At 28.9% G+C, this 13,355-nt stretch overlaps 1 protein-coding gene across 1 annotated transcript; it reads right to left on the reverse strand.

Moving 5' to 3' along the window:
* Positions 1-2,425: 2,425 nt before the first annotated feature.
* LOC137821079 (uncharacterized) lies at positions 2,426-13,190 on the reverse strand. Its single transcript, XM_068625496.1, has 17 exons — positions 13,038-13,190; positions 6,923-7,097; positions 6,722-6,750; positions 6,473-6,594; positions 6,179-6,256; positions 5,940-6,059; positions 5,723-5,842; positions 5,482-5,623; positions 4,735-4,911; positions 4,480-4,635; positions 4,187-4,293; positions 3,860-3,950; positions 3,617-3,758; positions 3,382-3,538; positions 3,115-3,231; positions 2,780-2,906; positions 2,426-2,705 (listed from the first exon to the last, which is right to left on the reverse strand). The coding sequence occupies exons 2-17, from the start codon at positions 6,996-6,998 to the stop codon at positions 2,472-2,474; spliced, it is 1,995 nt and encodes a 664-aa protein (XP_068481597.1). The 5' UTR covers positions 6,999-7,097; positions 13,038-13,190; the 3' UTR covers positions 2,426-2,471.
* Positions 13,191-13,355: the final 165 nt, after the last annotated feature.

A 13,355-nucleotide genomic window follows, 5' to 3' on the forward strand; every position in this document is an offset into this window, starting at 1 on the left:
GGTGGTGAGATAGGCTTGCAGAATAAGATTGTCATCAGAGCGGTGAGATGGGCTTGCAGAATAAGACTGTCATCAACAAGAAGGTTTCCAACTCTAGCACGATATAAGGATTTGTGCGATATGTGATGGAGGTCACAAATCTGTCAAAATCTTCTAGTAGATCATTAAGAATCACTTCAATGTGGTTAGAAGTTCTAAGAGGAACTCCAATGACTACAGTGTATCAATGATCTTTTTGATGTCAAGAAGATATGTGGTGACAATGCGATCTCGTTTATGTGTTTTGAGTTGGATTTTAAGTTATTTTACCTTTGATCGAGACAAACTAACAAAGTAAGTGATGAGTTTGCTCTAGATTTGTGAGGTTGTGCAAAGACTCACCATCTTCGTAAGAATGAGAGTGGACATAGACTGGAGGAGCCAAGCCATAATAAGGTGATATTGTTGTTTGTAAATCTTAAACGTTGGATTAACTGTGTTGGAGGTGACATCGAATGTAGAAAGAAACTGAAGATGAAATCAAGACCCGTTCAAGAAGTGAGAAAGATTGAAACCTTGAATGGTGACATTGACTTGTTGTTGCCAGATGAAGAACTTCGTCAAAATTCAAAATGACAGGCGTATGTAAGGTTTGCAGAGGAGTAGAAGAAGAGTTAGAGGATTCTAAAGGTGATGTGGTAGTAGAAAACGTAGACATGGTCCCAGGAAAAAAAAAGCTCTAGATATCATGTAAGATTGATATTAGCGAATAGAGAAAAAGAACAAAGAGAAGAGAAAGGAAAACAATCTTATTTCAGTATTGAAATGAAAAATAGTGTGTTTAAATAGAAAACAAAGAGTAGGGTAGTTGATTCTAAACTACATAATTAATAGTGTGTTCCTTAATACTGTTTATTAAGACATGTGAGATAAGATAATAAAAATCTCCATATATTTATGCTTATTAGTTTTCGATTTTTCTTTTCGATTCTTCTAACTAAAATCTTTGTAACAAAATCATAAGAGTTCTATTTACATTATTACTACACCTAATTTTAAAAATAAATTAATACCAATTTTTTCAGTAATAATCCCCATGTGGTAGGTGTAGAAAAGAGAAGTTTCCAACAAACATAAATTTTTGTTTGTATATAATAAAACCAAGCAAAATAAAATAGTTAATTTAACAGGTATTTTTATAATAAAACCAAGCACAATAAAATAGTTAATTTAACTATTTCTCATTACATGATTTAAATTGATTTGACGAATTTTCACACACTAATAATCATACACATATATTTCACTACATGAATTATCTTTATAAAGTGTCAACACACAATGTTCAATCATTATAATAACTAATAAAACTTGTTACATGATAAATGAATATATTAACAAATAAAATTTGATATTAACTAATAAAATTTGTTAGTGAGCATAGTAAAAGAAACATGTTAATGTTACTAAATAATTCAAGTGTAAATCATTTAATTAAATATTCAAGATGGATGAATGATGCTTTACTATAAATATTTACATACTATCATGCATGCATATTAATTTTACAGATGACTAGTATAATTAAACAAATCTTGTAATCACATATAAATAAATCATTTATTTAAAAATTTAAGATGGATGAACGATGCTTTATCATAAGTATTTAAATATAATCATGTAAAATGGATATTAATTTTGTAGATAATAAATATAATTGAGTAGATTTTATTAAATATATTTATACTAAGTAGTCTGTTTCGCGAAAGGTAGAACTTTCATTATGATAATAATAATAAAAATATTAACAATAATAATGTATAAAACAATAATAGTAATGATAAAAATAATATAATTAAAATAAATAATTTATTGCTGATAAAAAAAATAAAAATTTATAAAATAAAAAAATTATAAAAAAATTATAGTAATAAAAGTAATAAAATTAGAAAAATAATAATACTATAATTTGATATTTAATTAAAATTAATTTATATCTGATCAATTTATTTAATATATAATTCTAAAAAAAATAAAATTTATTACATCAATCAAATTATTTATTAGCTTTCTTTTCTATCAGAATCATTGAATTTAGACACAGTGGGGACTGAACTAAAGTTTTAATTCTAACAAAAAGACAATAAAAATCCCTAAGAAATTGTATGAGTTTTGTCCTTGGCGCTGGTAGATCTGGTCCTTTATTGAAGATAAACTGAGTAGAAACTTCCACCAGATACCAATAGATTGACTCTGACTATATAAATATACATATTTATTATTATTTTATAAATATTTGCATACATATTTACTAATATACTGTTATAAATTTAAAATAAATATTAAAAATATAATATAAAAGTTGTATGCGTTCCACTAAACAGAATGCAAGGAGGAAAAAAAGAAGAAAAAAGGTTTTTGAAATGAGTATATGTTGACACAATAATGAGTTTTGAACTGAATATTCTTCAGAAGAATTGTTAATTCGATTTTCAGCGTTTATATTCCAAACGAATATAGTCGTACATAATTCCTATAAAAGGACTTGTGTTCATTGGTTGCGTTAAAAAGATGGTATTGTTCCCCTGCACAAGAAGAGTGCCGTCTACATCAATGCTGAATAGCCAGTAGAAACCGTGAATTCCATGTCTAGCTATTGTATTCTCCTTTCCAATTACTCCACTTGAAAATAAAGCTGGATCTGCTTCTAATTTGTTTATCCGAATCTACCCTCCCAAAATTTAAAAACAAAACCTTGTTAGTGAGATAAATATCAAAATTATTGAACAGAGTTTTATACCTGTAATTCAGCACCATGCACAGATGCCAGAGCCACTCGCAATGTGTAGCTTCCATTGGTATTCACCCGATCAAGGTTGAAGTTAATTTGCCATGTGGTTCCTTGGTAAGTGCCATTATCTTTCCTCCTGCCAAGAAAGTAATTGAGACAGTAATCAGAGAGGGAGAGAGACAGGACATCTTTTGAGACAGTGCTTCTAGTTAAGACAATTGAAACAAACTTTCCAATGATAATATGTGCGCTTTCATGATGTGAGTTTTTGGTTTAGTTACCAACAATAAATATGAATAGAAGACATATATTGGCATTAGCAAAAGAAAAGCCAAAAAACTCACCTATTAACCTGAGCAAAGAACCAATCTTTTTTGTAGTCACTAACGCCAACAGTGTAAACTAGGTCTTTATTTGGATACAAATCAGCATATCTCTCCCACAAACCATATTGCCTGAACCTGCAAGTAATAGGGACACAAACTTTACTTTTCTCTAAAATGAAAGTTCAACGATATAATATTTGGATAAAAAAACAAATAACTTTTACAGGTTACATGAACCAAGCAGTTATGGCAAATTATATTGAAATGGGCAAAAAGGAAAGCAACCTGTCTGTATGGTTGACATAGAGTTTGTTAATGTACATGGGATTTGGGTCAGGAACATAGAACTCAGCAGCTGAACGATCAGGGATGCCTATTTCCCACAACGTAGGACCATCTCTAGGTGGCTCATAAACAAGCTCACTCACATTAATTTCACAACCTATTTAAACATTGGCCTAATGAGTTTAAAACAAAATATATTTTGGAACTTTAAAGAAGCTTCATAAATTTGTTTAACCTGAAGTTACGTTGATGATTTTATCGAATTTATAATCACCAATGTATCCAGTGACCCAGGAGTAAAGATTATAGTCCCCAGGTCGTACGTTAATAATTGAGAAATAGCCTTTATCATCAGTAATGGTCCAAAATTGATAACCCTGTAAAGAAATAATTACAAGTGTCATTATTTTTTCCTCTAGTGGCTCAATATGTTGCTGTTGTTTATTTAAATGCTACAAGGAATTAGTTTAAATGATACCTTACATTCTCGTTGCCAAGATCCAACATCTCCTATGGCTGCTAGTCCCACATAAGCACCACTAACTGGGATGAATGCATCACTGACAATCCTATACAGATTTAGCTATTGGATGAATATACCATCGTGGAATAAAAGTGAAGATGAAGAAGAATACTCGTCATTTATATAGTCAATCTTCCTGATACTTTAAGAAAAATGAATGATGTGTCTGTGACTTAAGTTAATATTCTGCAGGAGTGACTCGTAATTCTGAGATAAGCATTTAAATAACTACTTGATACATTTACGATTGAGTGACAAGACAAAAGTACTAGAGTGACCTACCTGTCTCGGACAAGCAATCTACCTTGGACTTTACCTCGTTCCTCAGATGAGAGAAAGTCCTTGGAAGCTGGAAATGTATAGGGCCAGCTTTCAACTTCACTGACCATCTGCAGTTTTATTTTTCCCTCTTAGACTAAAGGTGGCTACATTTAGCATTGTAACAATGATATTGATTGAAAAATGATTTTTGAAAACAAGCAAGTGACCACGAATTATCTTAAATGTTTAATCAGTTAAAATTAAAGCAAAGCTTGTGTGTGTATTTTAAAGAGAAAATTATAATAGTGGCATACCTGTTGTTTGGCGTCCTCCCAGAGTTTGATTGGGCTAACCCCGTTAGATAGAGAATTAAGGTATATGAATATGGGGCCATAGACTTTCTTCCACGGCTCATTAGGTCCAAATTGCATTATCAGATCCGTCCCTGAATAATGCGTGCTATGAAATACCTGATTCATTTAGAATTGAATTTTGTTCTGATCTGAACCAAAAAAAGAAGATGAGAAAGTACAATACAGTGATAAAAAAATGTTAGCAAAAAGTCTTACAGAGAGTGTGGTGGGGCCAACATGAGAAGTAAGATATTGCTTCAGGGGTCCAGCAGATCGGAACTCATAGCTTGGAGTAATTAGCCAGAATCCAGTGGAATTCAATGGATCAATGCTCATCCAGCCGTGAACTTGATTGTATCGACTCTCGCACGAATACTCATATTTATCATCCACCTGATTTCAATATAAACCAAAATAACTTTGAGGTTTAATATCTTGGACTTTTGGGCTCACAATCTAGGAATTTTAATCAAAGGAGGAAGGCAATTTTTGTTCTTTTTTATCAAAATAAAGTTTTTTTTTAAAACTACGGATATGTCTTTAAAGTCCTTTATAGTCATGTAATATGACATGACTCTATTGTAAATAAAAAGTGAAAACTTTTAAATTTGACACGACTATATTTGTAAATCTATCACGACTATATTGTAACCATTTTAAATTTTCACTGACTTTATTTTGACATGTAGAAGAAGTTGTGTTATTTTAACATGACTTTTTACAATAAAATCGTATCAACAATTTTTCATATTTATAATTTTTTAAAAATAAATGTAAAAAAGGGGAAAAATTGACTCACTATATTAAAAAAAACAGATTTTATTCAATTTTTTCAAAACCGAAAATAACGTGGTGGTTTCAAAATCATATATTTTTGGTAACTAACTGAAAAGAGATTAGATACCCAAATGAAGTAATGTTTACTATTTTGTAAGTTTGGTGATAGATAAACCAAAAGCATACCTCGCCTTTGAATTCAGGCTCCACGGGGTCAACAAGACGCACAGCCTCAGGGTAGGCAAGAACTTGACCTCTTGGGGGTATTCGGTCATCGGGCAGAGGCATAAATCTTTGTCTGTTGTCTGCTACAGACATGTAATGGAACCTGTCCAATAAAAGAACCTCTAAGATAAACAAAACAAAACACGTGATTCACTTTTTATTCTTTTCTAAGCAACCACAAACTAAAACAAAAGTTACCCACTTCTCTTTCCTAGGCTTGAATGCGATCCTAGTATTGTCGAGATCGAAAGCTGGCCATTCCTTCAAATGCTCGTAAATGGCATAGGTGTAGAACCCAGAAGAACCACGAAGCATTATAAACCTGCACAAAATCCTCTTCCTCGTCATCATATCACAGTAATGTTGCTTCCAAAACGCAACTCCAAAATCAAAGAGTAGTAGGTTGAAAGTAGAAGAACCTCTTGTCAATATTGAGTGGCGGAAGTTTCCCCACAAAAGAGACATTCCATGTTCTGGTGAAAGATAGCTCTACTTGTTCCTCGTTTTCCACTATCACCGTTAAATTTGTGGCTTCCATTCTGTATATATTGAATTAATCAATACTCATATTATTTTCAAAATATTTTTATAATATATTTTTTCTCTTTCTGTCTTTTTTTAAAAAAATAAAAAAATATACAAGGTCCGCGAATCAAACCTGTCAAATGTACCCTTTCCCTTTGCTCCTTTTTTTGTTCTATTTTCTCCACCTTGGTCCCATACAATATCCCAGTACCTACACGCATTGGCAATGGGTTATATAAAAAGTAATGTTAAGGTTATGATTTCAGATTCGGATGCAGGCAAGCAACAAAATAGCTAGCTCGTTCTCATTGGACATTATTCTTTGCGTGTTCACTGTTTGTGAATTGTCCTAGAAGAGAGCTTTCTGCCGTTATTAATTTATTCTTTTACTATTTTCTAAATAACATTTGAAATTAAATTGTTGTACCCTCTGTCGTATTCTTCGTTAAGAACTTCGAGCAAATTGTCGATGCCATTATATTGAATTCCCGTGACAATCCCTCCAGGATTTGATAAGTTGACCTGGACTATGCCATTATCCATTATCACCTGGGCAGAACAAATAGAGTTACAGACAAAAACAAATGGCTTAAGCCTCTGCAAAAAACCCATGGTTAAATAATAAACAAAATGTATATATCTACGTAGAGAAGAATCCATTGCAGAAGTGGATTACATGTTTATCTTGAATATCCAATCGTACTCCTGGGGATGACACACACTGAATTAGTCCCTTGAAAAATTTCAGATATCTTAGCAAATAGCTATTATTTTCATTAATATAAATCCTGGTGCAGTTTTTTACTCTTCTGCTTTTAATTTGTTGGACATAGTAAAAAAACTAAAACAGAAGAAGGGTGAGATGAAGCAGAGAAACCTGGTTTGGTATCAGCTCCCAGAGCCACGAGGAATTGCAGCATCATCAAGAACAGGAAGTGATAAGTGAAGTCCATCGTCTTTTTCTTAGGATTTGACTCTTTGGACTTTTGTTTGATGACAAACGTAGTTTTCAGATTCTTTTGATAGATGAGATCTGCATAACTCCTTTATATCTGCATAAAAAGGCTTAAGAGAAAAGCTATAAAAGGGAAATCCTTCTGTTGGAGTATGAAACTTAATTTTAGGCAAGGCCAAACAAAACATTAACTATATAATTAATCATGTAACCAGAACATTTAAAAGTATATCACTTTTGTCAAACTTAATTTTAATACACTGATATTACAAAGTTTTAATATTATTAATTATTGATATTTATATCAGACGTTATGTCAAGAACAAATAGTTATTAATAAAGTCAACATAAGAATTTATAATACACGTTCAAGTTTGTTAAAAATTATAAAAATGTGCAAGTTATTTATAATCATTAGTTGTATAAAGGTGCGTATTACAAAGAATATTAAAGAATGTTCTAGTAGCATGTAATATTCTCAAATAAGCAAACATATTATACTCCCGTATTGAATGAGAATGTTAAATTTATTTTATTATAACACAAATTTTTACAAAACCATAAATTAAAAACATGATCACTTAATGCATTTTAATTGATAATTTAAGTGGACTTTTGCAAAATGTAGAATAACATTAGTAATTTTTAATTAAATGATGTTTTTTTTCAATGAAAAAAATTATAAACCATAAATGAGAGTTAAAGAAGAGTTGGACTTGTAAATCGTCATAAACTTAATTTTAAAAAAAAAATATTTTAAATGGAAAAAATTATATACAATCATTAATATGTTTAATTCATATAAGTAAAAAAACCCTTAAAATGAAAAAAAAAATTATATAATCATTAATATATTTTATTTGAAAATTTAAAGGAATTTTTAAATGATATGCCATTGAATGAAAAAATACGATTAGATATTAACAAATAAATATTTAGAACATAATATTTGATATTTTCATTAACTTATAAGAGTGTATGTGTTGGTTACACATCATACTTTTCAAATAAACAAACGTATGATACACTACCAATTATATAAATGTAAAATAAACACAATTTAATTTCATTCTACTTTTAATACACAAATTTCTTAAACTATAAATGAAAAGAACTTTATCATTAATGCTTTTCAAATTGACAATTTGATTGAATCATTAGCATGTAAAGTATAAAACTAATAATTAGTAATGAAAAGAAATAGGGTGCACTTTGTAAAAAATCATATAAAGGTTTTGTAATAAAATGCATAACACCATTCTCCCCCAAACCTATAAAGTATAAACCATGAGTAGGTAATTTGCATTTCAACAACTAATACTGATTTAGCTTGACTGTGTGATGAGGACGGTGGCTTAGTTGGTGAACAAGAGAAACATGTGACAGCTAAAAAGCAGAAGGGTCTCATATAAATTAACAACTTTGGGTAATGAACTGACTCATAAGCCTATCAGTTAGGTAACATAAAAACACAAACTATAGTCATGTGAAAAAATGCTTCTCAGAATGTTGTTGGACTTTGTTTCTTCAACCACAACAAAACTTTTTTTTTTTTTCTGTAACACATGAAAAATGAAAAAGATTTGCTAACGAAACTCATGCTACAGAAAATTTATTACTTACCCTTTTTAACAGAATCATACAAATACTACAAAGTTAAAGATTTTGTACTATATAATAATTTTGTATATAATTTCTGAAACTAACCTACTTTATTAAAAAATCAACTTAATCTAATTTTATTATAAGATAAAATTTATATTCATTTAGTTGCGATCACACTAACATTAATACATCAGATTCCATTGAAACTTTGCAATTAAACCTGTTTGGACGAGAATATTGTTAAGATGAAGATGTCCTAAGAAGTTAACTTATCGTTGTATTTAGATGAGGACGAGAATATACTAATAATAGTCGGATGAGATGAGGATGTCCAATATAACTAGTGATTTAGATATATTTTCAAGTGAACTTTCCACAAGTTCATGTTACTTCTACGGGTTGAAGTCTTGTAATTAAAAGGTAGTGCTTTTATATTCAGCAAAGCAATAAAAAGACTGTGGTAATTTAATTTTCTTCCTTGGTGCTAATTTAACGGTGGTGCACTTATCATCGTGCCTCTTGGGTATTTTTTTCGTAGAAATAATGATTTGAGTAATGGAAAAGAAGGAAAATGATGGTGGGTAGTTGGAAACTTGTAGTGTATGATTAGCTTTCTATACAACCAACCAATATTGGCAAACAATCCATATACATCCAAGTTACATAATATGACATGTTAACGAATCAACTGCGTCATGATTATATAACTTCAAGTGCTGACTTCCTTGTCCTATGTATGCTAAAATAATTTGCTTGGGGAAAGACACCCAATAATAAAACCCTTCTCTCATATTAACAATAGATTGTGAAACAAAAATGTGTAAAATATTGGATTTTTTTATCAAAATAAAGTAGTTTAATAGATGAATTATTGAAATAGATAATTTTTTTTTAAAATTATTAAAATGAATGTCATGTGATAACACAACTTAATCTATTTAATTAATGTAATTAGATTTTAATTAAAATTGTGTCACTTTCACACTATTTTTGGCACTAGTTGAAATCTAAATAACACAATTTACTTATTTTAATAATTTTGAAATTTTTTATCTATTTTAACAATTGATTTATAAAAATATTTTAATTTAATAAAAAACAAAACAAAACAAAATATTAATCAATAAGTATTATATTAAAATGTACCTGAAAAATTCAAGATAATTTTTAACTTAATATATATATATATATATATATATATATATATTATTCACCTCATTTTTTCTACCAATATACGACTCCCAATTCTAAATTTAGACTCCTTGTACTTCAGATTCTTCTATTGGGGATATCGCAAATATTTTGTTTGTTTTAGACTCTAGTTTTGTTTTTATATATAAACTAGTCATATATGAGGGTCCAAACTAGAGATATGGGGTACTTGTGTGTCATATTTATTTGGGTCATGGTTGGATTTAGGGTTGGTAAAATGGGTTATCAATTCTATTCTGGTCTTTTTAGATTTAACGGTTCCTAGTTTAAAAGTAGGTTGCGACAGAATACTAAGAAAGTCCGATAAAGGATTTTGATTGGTGCGTCAATTTATACTTTATTTTAAGTTTGTTATATTGATTTTTTAATATATATATATATATATTAAAAATAGATTTAATTTATAATTAATTAAAAAATATTTTTTATTAAAATAAATTGACAAAAATAATATATATATATATATTAAATTACTCCATTATAATTAATTTGATACTGAATTTATAAGTACTCAATTTAAATTACATTATTACATATTTTTATTTTTTAAATATTATAAAAAAATTTAAACACTTTTTATTTTTATTTTTATTTTAATAAATTAAAAAGTGACCAACAACTTAGAGTGACAAACAAAAAAATGTCAACCCATTAAGTTTCACTTACTTACTCACCTATAATTTAATTAATATTTTTGTAATTTCAATAAATTTTTTACTTATTTTGTATCGAGTCAATAGTTTTCTATTTGAGATTGAATACAAAAATTATGTTTGAGATAACATGAGCAATCTATTCATTTTTACAACAAATTAGACAAATTTTTACAACAAATTAGACAAGATTATATTACAATAGTTTCTATAGTTTTTTAATTTTATTTTTCACTCGTGAATTTTATGTTTTAAAATTATTGACACTTAGGCATTTACAAGACTTTTTTTATACTTCATTTTATTATATTATTTTTTATTCAACTATATATTATTTATTTATGCTTTCATGTTTAGGATTTAGGGTTTATATGATTGACTTTCACTAGCACCGCAATAAATTTCATATACATAAGTTGCTTAATTGAGATAAACAACAAAATATATATTTTTTTTAAGAAAATTGGGATATGGTTGATAGTTCTGACTATAACCGTCGTTGCATTGTTTAATATGACGATAAAAAAAAGCATGTAAGAGGATCAATAAAGAGTTTATATGAACTACTATGTCTATATTTTTATGATAGTAAATAATAATAAATATAACTAAAAAATAGTTACTATAATAATTGTAAAAAATACAAGAAAATATTAAATTTATATTAAAGTTATAAAATATTGTGTGTCAAGAAAAACTTATAAAAAATTTCTTTATTTAATCGTTATAATTTTATAATTGTATAATAAAAGTACTTGTAACATTCCATGCTAGTACTTATGGATGTAAGAGTGAGTTAATCCGATTTATATGGGTTAACTCATAAGTTGAGCTGAAAATTGGTTAATTTAATTTGAATCATTTTATGATTAATCAAATATTTTGTTAATTGGTTCAACTTATTACTAGCTAGTGGGTCAGATAGGTTAGTTCACCAGTCAATGACACAAATCACAATATTAGAGGTTTGTTACTGAGTTAGTGACATTTTACGTACAACCACGATGCCATAATCGATTAGGTTGTTTACCATAATTGATTAGGTTGTATACCTTAATCGATCAAGGGTCTAACCATAATCGATTATGCACGTAAGTCTAATCAATTATGGTATTGATGGATGTTGGAGAAGTTTAATTTGTGTAACTTCTATTACATAATGTTATATGCATTAGACAATGCATACCTGTTTAATTCCAAGTAGGTTAAAGAGAAAAAAAATTGATCACGAGAAAATTTCTTCTCATATATATATATATATATATATAAACATTTATCTTTATTTTAAATTCAAATCTTTCCTAATTTTATGAAAAGAATATTTCGATCAATTAATAAATAACACAAAAAAAAATTAGATTTCACATAGTATCCTCTCCAATCTTTTTACTCAAATCTAATCACTTTTCACTAACTATTCACTGACTTTTCACTAAAATCTACTAATTTTTCACTCACTTCCAACTCATTCTCCTCATTTTCTTCCATTTCCACTTCCACCACCCTCCTCCAAACAAAGTGTAGATGTCTTTTTGCTGCTAAATTATAGCCTTGGTTAAGCATACTTACATATTTGCAATTAAATACTTCTCAATCTTTTTGAAAAGTTGTTGGAGTTCTTGGACCGAGTTTACTACTGCTATTCTTATATTTGCCATAACTCATATTATTTATGAAATTTGGAACAGCATAAATAATATTAAGTTTGATAATAAATGACATTCTCATCAACATATCAAAAACAAAATCTTATGAGTTATTAATCATGGACCTTATTTAAATTTTACATGTCTTTTTCTATAGAAGAATTTAAAATTATAAAGTCTTTTTCTATTTCTTGCAGGTCTGTGAAGGATGTTAAAATTTTACAAGTAAACTGGGCACCTTCGAATCCTAATCGGATAAAGTGTAACATAGATGAAACATACACTCAAATTTGAACCAATGCAAATTTTAAGGAGAATTATGAAAGCTCACACCTAAGATAAGAACACGCAGCAGAACTTTCTTAAAAACTAAAAAAAAAAAAAACTACTAAAATATTCTAAAAACTTCCAAAAAGTTACAGTATGCATCTTAATTTTCTTTTCAAATTCTTTAAGTCTTTGTTATTGTAAATCTCTTTCTTAAAATACCTTTTCATTATTTCTTCCTTTTTCTTCCTTACATGTTTCTTGTAAATATGAGAAGCTTCTTCTTTAAACCTCTCATTTTCCCCTTGAGTTAGTTCTTCCTTGCCCATCATGAGTATATCATCTTATCATGCGAGCCATTTGTACTATTGAGCTTGCTTATTTGTATACCTTAGATATTAAAGAATTGATTATTAAATTTTATGCAACTTTTGACAGTTATGAATTTTAGAATATCTAATTTTTGGGAAAGAAAATAGATGTGTTGATAGTCTTGGCTTTGAGATTAAAAACATGGTTTCTTTTGATGTTTCTCCTTATATTTTCTATTAATTTTGCAGGGATAGAAGTGATCTTCCACACTTTCATTTTGATGTGATTTTCAGGTATCTTGACTATCACAATGAAAACGAGCAAACATGAAAATTCACCTACCTGTGCAGGCCACCATGAACTACCGCGAAGCTTCATGAATATCCCATCTCCCAAAGTCACTGAACTATAGGCACCATCTTCACTGCTCTCACTTTTCCAACTCTTGCTCCCACAAGCAGACATATTTTGAGTCTCGGGCTAAGAAAACCCAAAGGTCCCAACTTGTTCCTTTCACCACCAAAATAATGCACTTAGCCTACAATAAAACAAAATCAATTAGTCACATAATATGTGATACACCTGTACTGTCTTACCTAATTAACCAGAGAACTCAATTTGTCATATTAAGCACCCAAAAAAAGAGGACCAAGAACTAAA

This window comes from Phaseolus vulgaris, chromosome 9, assembly GCF_000499845.2.
Source record: "Phaseolus vulgaris cultivar G19833 chromosome 9, P. vulgaris v2.0, whole genome shotgun sequence".
NCBI lineage: Eukaryota > Viridiplantae > Streptophyta > Magnoliopsida > Fabales > Fabaceae > Phaseolus > Phaseolus vulgaris.

Excerpts from the sequence above, each read along its gene's own strand:
- LOC137821079 (XM_068625496.1), bottom strand. The coding sequence starts at position 6,998 with ATGGACTTCACTTATCACTTCCTGTTCTTGATGATGCTGCAATTCCTC. Across the intron at positions 6,751-6,922 it reads GGGAGCTGATACCAAACCAG|GAGTACGATTGGATATTCAA; the intron begins GTTTCTCTGCTT and ends TGTCATCCCCAG. Across the intron at positions 4,636-4,734 it reads TTGGCCCCACCACACTCTCT|GTATTTCATAGCACGCATTA; the intron begins GTAAGACTTTTT and ends TAAATGAATCAG.